Raw genomic sequence first — 14,179 nt, 5'->3', positions numbered from 1 at the left:
CCCTGAACTCGAACTCCTTGGCTGTGTGGAGAATAGAATGGGGTGTGTGTGTGTATGTGTGCATGAAGAAACTAGCCTACTGTGCAAAGGCAAAGTGCATATTTGTTTCCCCACCTCCTTTTGCCCAGGAGGTTACCCGAAGGGAAGGCAGCCCCTAGGCTGAAAAAGCTCCCCCACCCCCTGCCATAAGCACCTTTCGTTTTCTCCAGTTTGTTCTCTCGGCAGTCACACTTGCTTCTGGCTTGCTTGGATTCCATGCCTTTCCGTACGGCACTCAGCCGGAAGACGAGGAGGCGAGCGTCCTTCCCTGTCAGGTGGGAGACACACAAATAGACATGTTACAGGGACAGCTAAAAGGATGGAGGCTTTGGGTTGTTTCTGAAGTGTCATGCACCAAAGGCAGTCATGGTTTGTTTTGTTGTCTACTGCAGGCCACAGTCCCAGGCAATCCAGGACATTCCATCCAGCTGTCTTTCTTCAACAAATCCCAGCATCCAGAGATCGGACACAAGATGTAGTTTTGCATTCAAAGGGCTTACAGAAGGTTAAAACAGTAGATACAATATCATACAAAATAAATGCAGGACCCTGGAAGATCCAGCCTAAGCTAAAATACCTCCAGCGAAGCAGTTATGCTTCTACCACAAGCTTGCCCAGGGAAATGACATTGCCTCCCAGACAGGCTTACGTGCCTTACCTTTGTCCGCTCTAGTAATGAGAAGGTCCAGAGTTTCCAATACATGCATCTGTTTGATCTGTAAAGTTTTATCAAACACTGGGATGGGAGGCTGCCCATCTGGAAGGAAAAATTCAAGAGACTCTGTGTCAAGGCTCAGATCAAAACATCAAGGGGGAAATCCATATATATTGGCTGGTTACAATAATATTCAGATTTCAAAGGCCTTTCTAAACAGCACCATTGTACGTGCCATCTAAAAGGATGCAGAGATTATCCCTGCTAAACCTCTACTGGCAGGCTGCTCCACAGGGCAGGGCCTGCCAAACCTAAAGGCTCAATGCTCAGCAAACCAAGTGTCAGGCACGTGGAGAACCACCAGAAGTGCCTCATCAGAAGATCTTAGTGATGGAGGTGGAGCACAAGGGATCAGATGGTCATTAATACTTTGGGCCAAAGTGATTAAGGGCTCTGTGAATTAACCCAACTACCTAGAACCTGGCTTGGTGGCAAATTGACAACCAGTGCAACCCTCTCAGCAGAGTGGTAACATATAACCAGCAGCCTGCTCCCGTGAGGAGTCTGGCCTCACTAGCAGCCTTCAGGCCAGATATGAAGGAAGCCCCACATAAGCTACATTACAGAGATCAATTGGGGGTAGGGGAATGTAAGGCAACCAGGTCAGCACATGCTAACAATCACAGGGTCATCCACCAACCATCTAAGAGGAGGACACCAACATCTGTAGAGACGAGCAGTGACTGGCCCCAGGAATCAGCGCAGAAAACATCATGAGGGAAATTGCTGCAGAAGCACTGGGACTCCCAGGGCTGTGGAAGAAGAGAACCGTGAACTGGTGAGCATAACAGGGAAGGGTGCTAAGCACTAGAGTCACAACATACTGATCTACAGAGGTGAGTTCAAGAGGTTGCTTTGCATCCCTTGGGGAAGCAGAAATCCCTCAGTTAGCTGAGGATAAAAAAAGAAACGCCAAGGCTAATAATAAAAATGAAAATAAAATGTAACTTATGTGACCTGTCTAAATAATGCATATTTACACATTTTTAAAACCTATATTTTGCACTGTGGTTTGCTTCTAAGCACAAACCTATTATCCACAGCAATCAGAAACCATACCAGGCTCTTGAGCCAACTCACCTCCTATCCTCCCCCGAAGATTTACCTGCTAACCATTCACTCACCTCCTTTTTACAGAGGCTCGTGGAAGCCAGAATAGCTGGGGCATCGCCTCTCACAATGGTTTTGAGTTTGAGTGCCTTAAAAAAAAAAGACACACACACACAAGAGAGAGAGAGAGAGAGAGAGAGAATATGAAGTCAGTCTTATATGGAGTCAGTCTTGACAGCAGCTCTCATGGGTCTCAGGTGATTCCCTGACTCTACTGCCTTTCTACTGCAGATCCCATTAACTAGAATGCCAGAGACATATTTTGCTTTCACCAAGTGAGCCATGACCCCTTCCTTTATAAAGTTTGTGGTGGTGAGAGGGCGTGAGACTGTAAAGACTGATTTACTTACATGCCGGCCTCCATATGGAGTGCCTGTTTCACATGTGTTATCTGCATGGTACAGTGAAGAAACACTCTTCCACTGCACAAGGATGGCCATAAGGAACATCTAGGCTGGGTTGTCCCCCCTCTGACAGGTGTATTCAACAACATGTCAATTATGTAATGATAATACATTAATCACAGGTTTATACTGGACCATCCACACGGCATTCTGCTTTATTGGCTGTAGCGCAATGCTTACCCAATGTTACCACATTATTGCTATCTAGAGGGGCTCTCCTGCCCTATGGCACAATGAAAGGAGGGCAAAAAATAAACCAAAATATTTGTGGTATTAAAAGTTGTATGATTTCAGCAGAAAGTTATAGGACATGCACTGACTGAAAACAAAGCAGTATGTCCCCCCTTCCCAATCAATACTCTGATATTGATCAGAGTCTTTGATCAAAGTGGGCTGGGCCTGACAATTTACCTGTTTTCATGGTGCGTTGGGGACATCTCCATTTTTGGATGCTTTGTTTTGATGCCCTCTACAAGTATGAAGGCAACAACTCTCCCTTTCTGCATATCCCTACTTTCTGGTATTCAAAGACAGCTTGCCTCTGACCACAGATGCTCAATCTTGCCATCATGGCTAACAGCCATCATCAAAATTATCCACAATTTGCTTAAAGCTATCAAAGCCAGTGGCCACCAGCACACCTCATGGAGGCAAATCCCATGAATTAATTATACTTATTGTGACAAATACATCTCATGCTGTCCTGGGCACAAAGTCCCACCAGACCACCATGGCAACCATCTCAGCATGTAAAAGGTACAGCGGTTCTGGGAAGGACACAATGATACACTTCACGAAATGACATATTTGGCAAATCTGCTAAGAGGGTACTTGACTGCTCCAGGAGAAACACTATAATCTTTCTTATCAAAGTCAGGGCCTCATTATCTGTTGAAGGGCCTCTCCTGATACTGTGAACTTGCAAGTTGCTTCCTTTCATGCTGTAAATAAGGCTACCAAACTGCGGCCACAAAGGGCTACCCAAATCTAGATCTTTTTTTGACCCACTTTCTATTTGATCCGCAGACACTGTGTTTTCTCCTTCCCTCTGCAAAGGAGAAGCCAGTGAGCTCTCAGAGCCTGCTAATTCCTTCCTGTTTCAACCTGGTTTTCTTTACAACTGATCCCCTGTTAATTGCCCTTGCTTGCAATTTGGACTTGATGCTGCTGCCTTTGTTGAGCAGGATTTTGCTCTCATTTCTATTGGTAAGCCTGACGTAATATTCTCCCTCTCTCGAACATTTGGTGTGCTAATTTGTTGGTGTGTTTTTTTCTGAGGGTGAGAGGAAATCAATTTGGCGTTGATAGAATGTGTTGTGCGTTTTTCAGGGTTTTCTTTAAAGCTGTGAAAATAAAGATGCATAGCACCACAGAGGGCTGATGCAAATATAATTGCAGTCAAGAGCCTGGGAGCAGGTCTGGTGTCATATTAACACAAGAGACCTGCTGGATTAGGTCAATGGCCCCTCTAGTCCAGGATCCTGTTCTCATACTGGGCAATGAGATTCCCCCCCCCCCCCGGAAGCCCACAAGCACAACCTGAGTGCAAGAACACAACCCTCCCGCTGTTTCCTGCAACAGATGTTCAGAAGCATCACCACCTCTGTTGATGAAGAATAGCACCCAGCACCCATGGACAGCTGCAGGGGTCCTAGTACCCTGACAGGACCCAAAGGTACTCAACACCTGCCTTGGGCCCACCATGCCAGGCAGCTGAAAACCACCACATAAAGCCCCCCCCCCCGGGTGTTCTGAAGTGATGCTCTGACAGGAAAACCTCCAACCTGGGGATCAGGGGCACTAATGTGAACTTTGCCAAAGACCCCCTCAAACCTAAAGCCAGTTTTGACTATTATGAACATAAGAGGAGCCTGCTGGATTAGGCCCGTGGCCCACCTACACTAGCATCCTGTTCTCACACTGCCCAACCAGATGCCTTTGCAAAGGAGCTCTGATGTGCAACTGTGGAGCAACTGCGGAGGCAGAACGTAGCCATCAAGGATAGCAGCCACTGGTAGCCTTGCCTTCCATGAATCGGGTCTAATCCCCTTTCAATGTCTCCAATTTGTTGTAAACTACCCTCATCTCCAGTAGTATCATGTTATCATTTGCTGCTCTCCCAGGCCGTTTAAGATCTGGTTTAAGTCCCTGTGACATGGCTGGCTGGCTTTTTTCTTTTCTTTCTCTGTATCCAATGGCTGTTTAAGTTCTGTGCTGCACATGGTATTTTACTGTTCTGGCTTTGTACCTGCCCCTAGAGCTTATTGTCTTTTCATTGTAGCAGTTTTATTGTTCTGTTCTATCCCCTTTTATTTGTACAGTGTCTAGAGAATTTATTTTGTAAAGTGTCTCGTAAACACACAAAGAAACAGCACATTTCAAAAGCAGCTTTTGCTGTGGCATCAGTTTTTAGAGGGGAATCTCCCCCCTTGCAGGGCATGCCTATATTTACAAAGTGCTCTGGACTGGGGTCTTTCAAGGGATATCCCATTAAATTAATGGCATCAAGTATATTGATTTCAATGTCTCTTCTTTGAGTATGATCAACAAAAGCTCTCAATCACCCTGAAGAATTATCTTGACAAGGGTCCCATTGTATTTCCTACAGCTTATTGAGAGTTGGCTACTTATTCAGGGCTGTGGGGTGCTTTTGAAAGTTGTTATTTGCTTATTTACTACAGGCCCAGGAGCTGAATGTGGCCCTCTGGGCTTCTCTATCTCTCCCTTGTAACTTTCCCTAGGCTACATACTTCATCGGCCCTCCTTCGTGCCTAGCATGCTTTCCCCTGGCTATAAAGTGTCACTGAATTCTAATAAGCATGTCTCTTACTTGTCAGGATGGAAGATGCAACGGGGTGTGTGGAGAAGCTATAGAACTGTGCAAAGGTAAAAGTTACAGTGGTTATTACACCCATTTTAGCCTCTGGCTCCTCCCACCACTGTCCTGTGGTACTTGGAAGGTTGTTCAGAAGGGAATGTGGTGCTCAGGCTGAAAAACCACTCCTGGTTTATTATACTTACGTGCTGCATTACAAAATAAATTCTATTTTAAAATAACATTTTCCCCAAACCCAGAGGCATTCCTGTTAGGAATGGTTCAGACGGAGGTACCCAGGTGTCTGAAAAATATATTTATGTATGCGACAACAGCAGCATGGATCTTGTTAGCCCACAAATGGACTGAATACAACATATCTAAAAGGGATATAAAAAGGGGAAGAAATTGAACTAAGTGGATATACAAGAATATGCAGGAGTTGTGGCTAAATTAAAGGAGACTTGGAAGGGGAAGGAGGAAAGTCGCTGAATGTACTGGTATAATGAAAGATTTTAATTTGGAAATGTATATTTGAAAATCTTTTAACAAAAAACCTTTTTAAAAAATACAAAATAAATTCTATAGGCATCCTATGAGAAAGAGATGAACAGAAAGAGAGAAAGGTAGGGAGGCTGTTTCCACACACCATACCTTTGAAGCACATTTCTCCCCCCCCCCCCAAAGAATCCTGGGAATTGTAGTTCGTTAAGGGTGTTGGTAACTGTAACTCTGTGAAGCAGTGTGTGCTGTGTTCACAGCCTGGATGTGTGAGAGTCAGAGGCAGTTCACTGGTGCATATTGCACTGCCCAGCCTGTTTAGCTGTTCAAAGACCTCAAGTAGCCACAGTGAAACACAAATCCCAAATACTCAGGAACCATACCTGGCCAAGACGGACAAATTCAGCTTGTCGGGCCTCCTCTTTCTTCCGGGCTGATTTTGGGGACTCAGGTAAGACATCACTGAAGGATCTCCTGTTCAGCATGTTCTAAACGAAAGCAAAACAACAACAACAACAGAGTTTTACTGAACTGTGTCATCCTGGGGGTGTTTTTTAATTTAATTCTGTGCAACATGATAGTTTTCTATGTACAAGGGCTTTCTTGACATAGGGAGGCGTTCAAACACATGAATCTCTCACCTGTGTTCCAAAGCCGTATAGTCTGAGGAAGACTATACTGTCTTCCGACAGTGTGGTCCAAGGAAGACTGCACCACATGAGTTTTCTGAACTTTAAGAACACCATATAATATATTTTTGTCTACCCCCTTGCTCTGACTGGCAGCTGCTTTCCAGGGTTTCTGGCATAGAGTCTTTCCTATTACTTGCTACGTGGTCCTTTTAAGCCAAGATGTTGGGGACTGAACCCAGGACCTTCTTCATGCAGACAATAAGCTCCACTGCTAAGCTACGGCCCTTCCCTGCCATCTCCTAGTAGGCCTGGAACTCTGGGGAGCTGCTGCCAATCAGTGTAGACAATACTGAGCCAGATAGAACAATGGGTCTGACTCATTTTAAGGCAGCTTCTTATGTCTCTTCCAGAGCCGTCTTTCCCATAGGGCTTAGTGGTGCGTCACGCCAGGGCACTGGCCTCTCAGGGGTGCCCCAGCAAGTGGGGGAGCTGTGCAGCTTTGCCGGCGGCCTCCCCTTTCCATACACGCCCACCAGCTGTGCCCCGCCAACAATAAGGTTGGCGGGCATGCAGCTTCCCTTCCAAGCCTCCTTGGGAGGAAAGCGATCCCTGCAGAGGCTTAGGAGGGAAGCTGCGCCCTGCCAACCGTATGGCTGGTGGGCACACAGCTTCCCTCCCAAGCCTCTGCAGGGATCGCTCTCCTCCCGAGGAGGCTTGGAAGGGAAGCTGCACTCTCCTGTCAGGAGTTCAGCCTACACTTGAGTAGGACTCTGGCAGAGACACATGCCTGACTGGAGTGTTCCCCTCCCTCCTGGTTGATCGTTCGGGAGCTTCATAAGCTTTCTTCAGCCCAAACATCACAGCAACCGATGCCAACTGACACCAGCACACTAAGGGATCCGCAGAGTTTGCTCAGTTGTGTAACAGATGGCAGCAACTGTGCAAACTCCAGGAGGGAGGGAACATGCGAGTCAGGCATGTGTCTCTGCCGGGGTCCTACTCGACTGTAGGCTGAACTCCTGACATCTCCTCCCACAGAGGCTTGGGAGGGGCGCAACAGCATGGGGGAGAGTTGCACCCCCCTCCATGGCTGGCAGTGCACGGCTACGGCCACCCCAACACTATCCGTGGTAATTTGGGGGTGCTGGGTGGATATTTGCACCCACATCTGCTAAAGACGGCCCTGGTCCCTTCGTCCAATATCAGAACAGGCTCTTCTTATGCACACCACAGACAAAAAACCTCAAGTGAAATTCCTATGCAAGTTATGAATTTCAACCTTGAATTGAGATGCTGGCTCCCAAAGTTTTGTCGTATGCCAGCATGATCAAAATAAAGAAATCATGATGGACCTGTGCTCTTGAAAGCATGGGGAGAGAGGGAGCAGGCACTGCATAGATCCCAGGCATAAGAAGAAGAAAGGCATTGGATCAACCGCCACCATCTTTCACAAGAATCGTTTTTTGAGGTTCCACAGAAGAGGCGGAGCTTACCTTGTGCATGTCAGGCATGAGGTCCTGGTATAAAGAGCGGATCAGCATGTCCAAAGTACGCTGCCGCTTCTGAGCAAATGTTGGAGTTTCCAAGGTGGCTTTCTCCCCATTGATTACTGTAAGGCAACGGAAACAGAAAGAAGACATGTCACATACCATGCAGATCATGTTATGTACTATGACACAGAGGCTGGGCTCCTATATGTACAGCACTTAGAACATTTTGGGCATTTTGTAACTACAGTCATACCTTGGGTTACAGCCGCTTCAGGTTGCGTTTTTTTGGGTTGCGGACCGCCGAAACCCAGAAGTACCAGAATGGGTTACTTCCGGGTTTTGGTGGTCGCGCATGCGCAGAAGTGCCAAATCGCAACCAGCGCATGTGCAGACGTGGGTTGCGAACGCTGGGGGTTGTGAACGTGCATCCCGCACGGATCACGTTCACAACGTGAGCGTCCACTGTATTAAAGATTATTGTTGGGTTGTTTTTTTTAAAAAAAATTGTTCTTATGAAAAGTCATATTCAGTTTGGCCCTGATAATTATGCTCCACTTTGTCAAAGGGGGTTTACTCTAGCACATTTGCAAAGCTAAGCAGAGTCCTTTCAAACTGGATAGGGAACTGAGCGTCGGGATTCCTGCATTGCAGGGGGTTGGACTAGATGACCCGCAGGGTCCTTCCAACTCTACAATTCTATGATTCTAAGAGGGAAAGGCTGCAGCTCAGCAGTGCAGCGCAGTGCAAAGGGTACCAGGTTCAATCCCTGGCATCTCCAGGGAGAGCTGGGAAAGATTCCCTACCCGAAACCGCAGGGAGCCGCTGCAAGTCAGAGTAGGCACTACTGAGATAGATGTGGTCTGCTGTGGTGTAAGGCAGCTTCCTATGTTCCTAAATGTGTCCAGGATGGCAGACTAAATGCCTTAATACAAGGACCTCTTTGATCTGAAAATGGCGTATCCAGCTTACATTTCACCAGCAAGAAGTCCCTGAATTCTTGGTGGTCCGTAAACACTGGTGGGGATGGAAGAGGAGGCCCAAAGAGAGGTACGCTTTCTTCCGAAAAGATTTTCAGCCTAGGGAAAAGGGCACATCAGATATTTGGGGCAGGACATGGTTTTATTCCAAATGCTACATGCCTCTAACCAAAAATTCATAAAATTCAACTCATCCCCTCTCCAAGCACTTCTAGCAAGGTGTAGAGACACTTTGGGTGTGATGTAATACTAATCAGATTGCAGTGCTATGTGGATACTTCTGGCACAGAAGCAAAGTAAGAAGTCTCTACCCACAAGGAGCTTACAGTCTAACTTCAACAGAAAGGAAGCCAAAAGAGAGAAGGGGACATATAATATAAGACAAAGAAATGAATGGGAAATAATGCAATTACATACATACATACATACAGTACATACATACTTGGGATGTGGGGGGCAGCTTTGTTATACTTGGGGAGGAGATTTGCTGTGCAATCCTAGGCACATCTACTCAGAAGTTGAGTTCAATGGGGCTCTTTCCCAAGTTATTGCAGTACTAAAGCAGTATGAAGCCATGAAGCAAGCCAGAACAGCGAGGTGGAGGGCTTGGGGACGGCTGCGCGCACAGCCTCTCCAGGGCAGCGGGCGCTGCACTCCAAAGGCTTCAGGGATCTTTGAGGCTGGCGGTGGGGGAAAGCAGCGCTTCCCCCCACCACCAGCCCCACAAGCCTGGGTGAACGCACCTTGTTTTAGAGGGGGAGAACAAGAAAAAAATTTTTTTTCCCTGTTCTCCCCCTCCTGTGGTCCGGTGCGTCCTATGGTCCGGTGCGTCCAATGGAGCGAAAAATACGGTAATTTATTTAATCTGATTTTATTCAGATAAATATGGTAGGTTCTAAAGCAGGGGTCAGCAAACTTTTTCAGCAGGGGACCGGTCCACTGTCCCTCAGACCTTGTGGGGGGCTGGACTATATTTTGAAAAAGAGAGAAAGAACGAATTCCTATGCCCCACAAATAACCCAGAGATGCATTTTAAATAAAAGCACACATTCTACTCATGTAAAAACACGCTGATTCCTGGACCGTCCGCGGGCCGGAATGAGAAGGGGATTGGGCCAGATCCGGCCCCCGGGCCTTAGTTAGCCTACCCATGTTCTAAAGGCATACACCTCAGTTGTCGAAGGCCAGGGGAAAGAAACACTTTCAGCATACAACAAAAGCTATGCAATGAAATGTGCCAGCTACACCTCTGTGTGTGTGTGTGTGGGTGGGTGGGTGGGTGGGGTAATTCCACAGCTTAGGGCTTACCTTTCATCCATCCAATTTTCCCTACAGACTCTCTTAGGTGTTAAGATCAGCAGAGGGGGCCCTCTTGAATTCAGTTTATATCCTGTCCTTCCTCACAAAGGAGCCCATAGATAATGCAGGCTGCTGTTAGCTGGTCACAACCAAAATGCACTCTGTACATTCTCAGAAACAACTTCTCTTCCTACTTTACATGTTCCTGACATTCAAAATAGGTCTGAGAAGGGACCCCATGTCCACACACCCCTGGGAGAGTCTGTAAGCCTGAAACATGAGCACATTGAGGTTTCTTCCTTCTTTTCCCCCCAATAAAATTATGCTCGTGCTTTTTAGTCTCAAACTTCCCCCTCTCCCTGTGCATTTTCACCAATATTACATGAAGCTAAAGTCATAACATGCCATATCAAATTAAGGAAATGAACGGTTTGTCTGCAGTTGACACCCACCTGTAACTATCACTTTGCGTATTATATCTCACTAAGGCAAAAATATCTGCAGCATCAATTAAGGAGCTCAATCCATTACTCCCACGCCAATGGAAACCACTTGTTTCTTGATAATGCTCCCCCCCCACATTTGTGTTGAAATAAATAACAAGGAGGGGAGGGAAAGCGGGGGGGGGGGGACGACGACTAAAAGATCAAACACAGGAACATGTTGGAATATCTTTTCATCACACGAACCACAGGGCAGTTCATATTGTTGGAAAAGCAGCAATACCTGATGCAGAGAGAATGTTCACACATGCTAAGCCAGGGTTTTTGGCTCATCATTGTACACCATGAATGAGTAGTATGCTGATACATACTGCTGATTGTTCCCACTTCACTCCTTCCCAGGCACAGGCAGAATAAATAATCCATGGTGCCATGGCTTCCTGTTATATCGAAACCAGGGTTTGTGGTTCCTTTCTCCCAAGTCACGATTGCTAGCCAACCTTAAGCCATCGTTTGTTGCTGGTTTACTTTTGCAGCTTGTGAAGGAGCAGCAAATTATAACCTCCGGTTTGGAGATGATGGGGAGTCAAGGCTAGGGGAAGGGAGGGGTGAAGCAGAAATGATCAGGAAGCATGCCCCAGCACATTGTTCATTCATACTAAACTGTGATAAATCAGCAGTCCTGGCTCATTGTGGGATGCAAATGTGGTCAATGCTTAACTGTGGTTTGTTGCCTTAACCCTGATTAAGCTTGGTGATAACCAGAAGTGGATTTATGCATGGAAGAACCATGGGCTCCATCCATTTCTGGTACTCAAAGGGTTGTATGCTCTGCCTCCATAGTTGGAGGAAGTACGTCTCTAAATACCAGTTGATGGAAACTGCAGGAGCGCATAGGGCTTGCAAGCTTCCTATAGGCATCTGGTTGGCCAATGGGAAAACAGGATGGCCTGATCCAGCAGGACTTTTCTTATGTATCCAAAGTTAGGCTTACTGAAATTCATGCACATGACCAACTTAGCTCCAATAACTTCAGTGGGCCTGTTCTGCGTATAGCTTAATTGCGTACAAGCCCAAACAAATTACTGGGCTCAGAATTCTTTAATTCTAATTTTGCAGCAGCCTTCAATTTCTAGGAGAAAAGACCCTGAAATCTGCACGCTTCTAGTTTGGATATGTAATACAAAACAGACTCAAATATCACGTGTACATCGAGACCCTAAGAAACTCAGGCCTGTGAATATTTAAGCTTGGGAAATATATTCCAACATGCTCAGAAGCCCTGACCCATGAGTGGAGCTGAGCTCCTTAGTTAAATAAGAAAAAAAAGGAAAACAAGTTGATTTTACAAAATTAAGGAAGTGGAAAGGGAGTGGCGAAAGATACGTGTAAAGTGGGAGCGGATCATGGATGGCTTAAAGGCTGGAGAGGATTCTTCTCCTTCTTGGAACACAATGGTGACAATGTCGTTCCCGATATGCCGTTTCCTTTCCACCTGTAAACAACAACAACAACAACAACAAAAAGAGCTGTTCATGGCTTCATGAAACCTGTGTAAAACAAGTAAAATATCCAGATGAGTCTCATGTTCAATTTGAAATGGACCAAAAGAAGGGAATCTTTTGGTTCAACTTTCCAGCTCTGACAGTTCATGTTTTCTACGCCTTTGAACAGTGAGTGAAATGAAATCTGAACAATCGGGATGCAAAATTCTAACTTGTAACAACATGATCTGTGAGGCTCAGGAGATTGGCCCCAGGAACTGTCTTTCAGAAGGAAGGCCCTCCTCATTTACAGAATCCAGAAGGGCAGTGGGGGAGAAAACATAGCCTTGGCAGCTGTTGGAACTTGGCTCTGAGGAATGGTTGAAGAGAACTGGGTATGTTTGGAGTTTGGGGGTGGGAAATGCTGAAGGGATGAAGAGATGGGGAAATAGTCAACTTATCTTAAGATTTGGGCCACAGGCCTGGAAAGAGCCTTGGATGTAATCCAGTCCAACCCTCCAGGGAGGGCTGCACTGCAGGATGAAGTTCCAGCCTCTGATTTAAATACCTCCAGAGAAGGAGAGGCCACCACTGCCTGGACCAGCCTCCCCCGCTGTCAGACAGCTCTTGCCACAAGGAGGCTTCTTCTAACGTTTAACCAAAACCTGCTTTTCTGGCAGAGGCCCACTAAGGCGAATGGAGCCCTGCTCCACCAACAATAGTCTTCTCCCAGCCAGCCAGCCAGCCCCCCCTTCCTACAACCAGTCCAGGGGAGTGGCACTAATTAACCTCCTCCTCAGTTTCAGTGCTGCTCCTTATAGAACTCAGCAGGGAGGAGATGGGGACAAACTAGAATTAGTTGGTTCTGCCTGCCATTAGCCTTGGCTCTGCCTACGGTTGGCCTCCCTGCCTTCTGCCCTGCCCGTCCCAATGGGCAACAGCCACCAGTATTCCTGGGAGCTTCCACCTGTTGGTCCTACTCTTCCTATCCGGAGCTACCAGAGAACAAGGATGCCCCTTCAGATATCTGAAGGGGCTACATCCACACCACACATTTAGAGAACTATGATACCACTTTAAACAGTCATGGAATTCTGGGAGCCCCCAAAGAACTCTAGGAGCTGAAAATTGTTAAGGGTGCTGAGAATTGTTACGAAACCCTTATTCCTTCTACGCAGCTAAGATTTCCAGACTTTTCTGTGGAAAGGGATTTGTTGTTGAACCACTCTGGGAATTGTAGCTCTGGGAGGGAAACAGGGGTCTCCTATCAACTCTCAGTACACTTAACTAGCTTCAGTTAGTGGCTGTTCAAAGTGCTTTAATGTGTGTGCTGTGGCCTGTGTCTCCCCTTAACCTCCTCTTCCACTGCTTAAGCACACCCAGTTCTTTTGGGTCACCAAACCCCTTGCCATCCTGGCTACCCTCCTCTTGAACAGACTCCAACTCGTCAAGGTCCTCATTTAAAACAGAGTATCCGGAACTGGCCTTCCACATAAACTTTTCCAAAATGTGCATCCTGGAAGTGCTGCTGTGTTTTCCTTCCTTTGACGGTGGCTTGTGGTCTAACCAAGAAAAATCAATAGGGAAACCACATACTTGCTGTTTGTTCTCTTTCGAATATGGAAGCATGGTTGAGACGTGGAACATTATCTCGTGCCCTTGGTAGACAGTGTAGATGGAAAAAATGCCTGTGGTGTCATCTGCAAAAGAAAGGGAAGGAGCACTGGCTTTCAGTGGGGTGGTATGGAGTTTAGGGACTCCTACACTCCATCCTTTCCCATTGGACCATTGCTACATTCAGGGTACCTCTAGACCACCTATATTTTAAGGAAGGGATACAAGCATATACCAGGAAATTTAGGTTTTCCCAGTTAAAGTGGATTACAGTACTCTGTCATACTAGCATAATACATCCATTTTAAAAAAGGAAACTGACCTTTTGTGGTTAGGAAAGTGATGAGGAAATGCATTAAAAAGTGTGGAACAAACGAATGCTTACTGGGAAGGAGTTTAGTCACTCTACAAGAGGATCAGTATGAATGCAGGACAAAATGTTCATTGTTGTATAACCTCCCCATAAGCAAATCAGAAGAAAAGTAGGATATAATCCGACCTCTGCGTAAGCTTTGTGCAAACAAATCAGGATGTTCAATACATAGGTTGACTGGAGGAGCCTTTATCACTGTCCTCCTGCTAATACGCCTGAAGCCACTTACAACAAACGGATTGCAATAAAAATAAACAATGGAACAGAAAACAGCAGCGAAGAG

The 14,179-nt window shown here is 46.3% G+C and overlaps 1 protein-coding gene across 8 annotated transcripts in view; it reads right to left on the bottom strand.

The window, feature by feature from the left end:
- GARNL3 (GTPase activating Rap/RanGAP domain like 3) overlaps positions 1 to 14,179 on the bottom strand; it is a 112,402-nt gene that overhangs the window by 19,872 nt on the left and 78,351 nt on the right. For 7 of the 8 annotated variants that reach the window (XM_028714777.2, XM_028714768.2, XM_028714775.2 and 4 more), the window contains 10 exons: positions 13,506 to 13,609; positions 11,812 to 11,920; positions 10,435 to 10,480; positions 8,676 to 8,782; positions 7,710 to 7,825; positions 5,968 to 6,072; positions 1,879 to 1,953; positions 1,395 to 1,506; positions 698 to 796; positions 194 to 307 (listed from right to left, as the gene is read on the bottom strand). In XM_028714777.2, coding sequence (XP_028570610.2) covers positions 194 to 307; positions 698 to 796; positions 1,395 to 1,506; positions 1,879 to 1,953; positions 5,968 to 6,072; positions 7,710 to 7,825; positions 8,676 to 8,782; positions 10,435 to 10,480; positions 11,812 to 11,920; positions 13,506 to 13,609 — 987 coding nt within the window. The remainder of the gene's footprint in view (positions 1 to 193; positions 308 to 697; positions 797 to 1,394; positions 1,507 to 1,878; positions 1,954 to 5,967; positions 6,073 to 7,709; positions 7,826 to 8,675; positions 8,783 to 10,434; positions 10,481 to 11,811; positions 11,921 to 13,505; positions 13,610 to 14,179) is intronic. The other variant, XM_028714772.2, reaches the window with a different exon arrangement.

This window comes from Podarcis muralis, chromosome Z (assembly GCF_964188315.1).
Source record: "Podarcis muralis chromosome Z, rPodMur119.hap1.1, whole genome shotgun sequence".
Lineage (NCBI taxonomy): Eukaryota > Metazoa > Chordata > Lepidosauria > Squamata > Lacertidae > Podarcis > Podarcis muralis.
The sequence above is the reverse complement of the archived record's forward strand: the minus strand, read 5'-3'. Positions and strand labels throughout refer to the sequence as shown.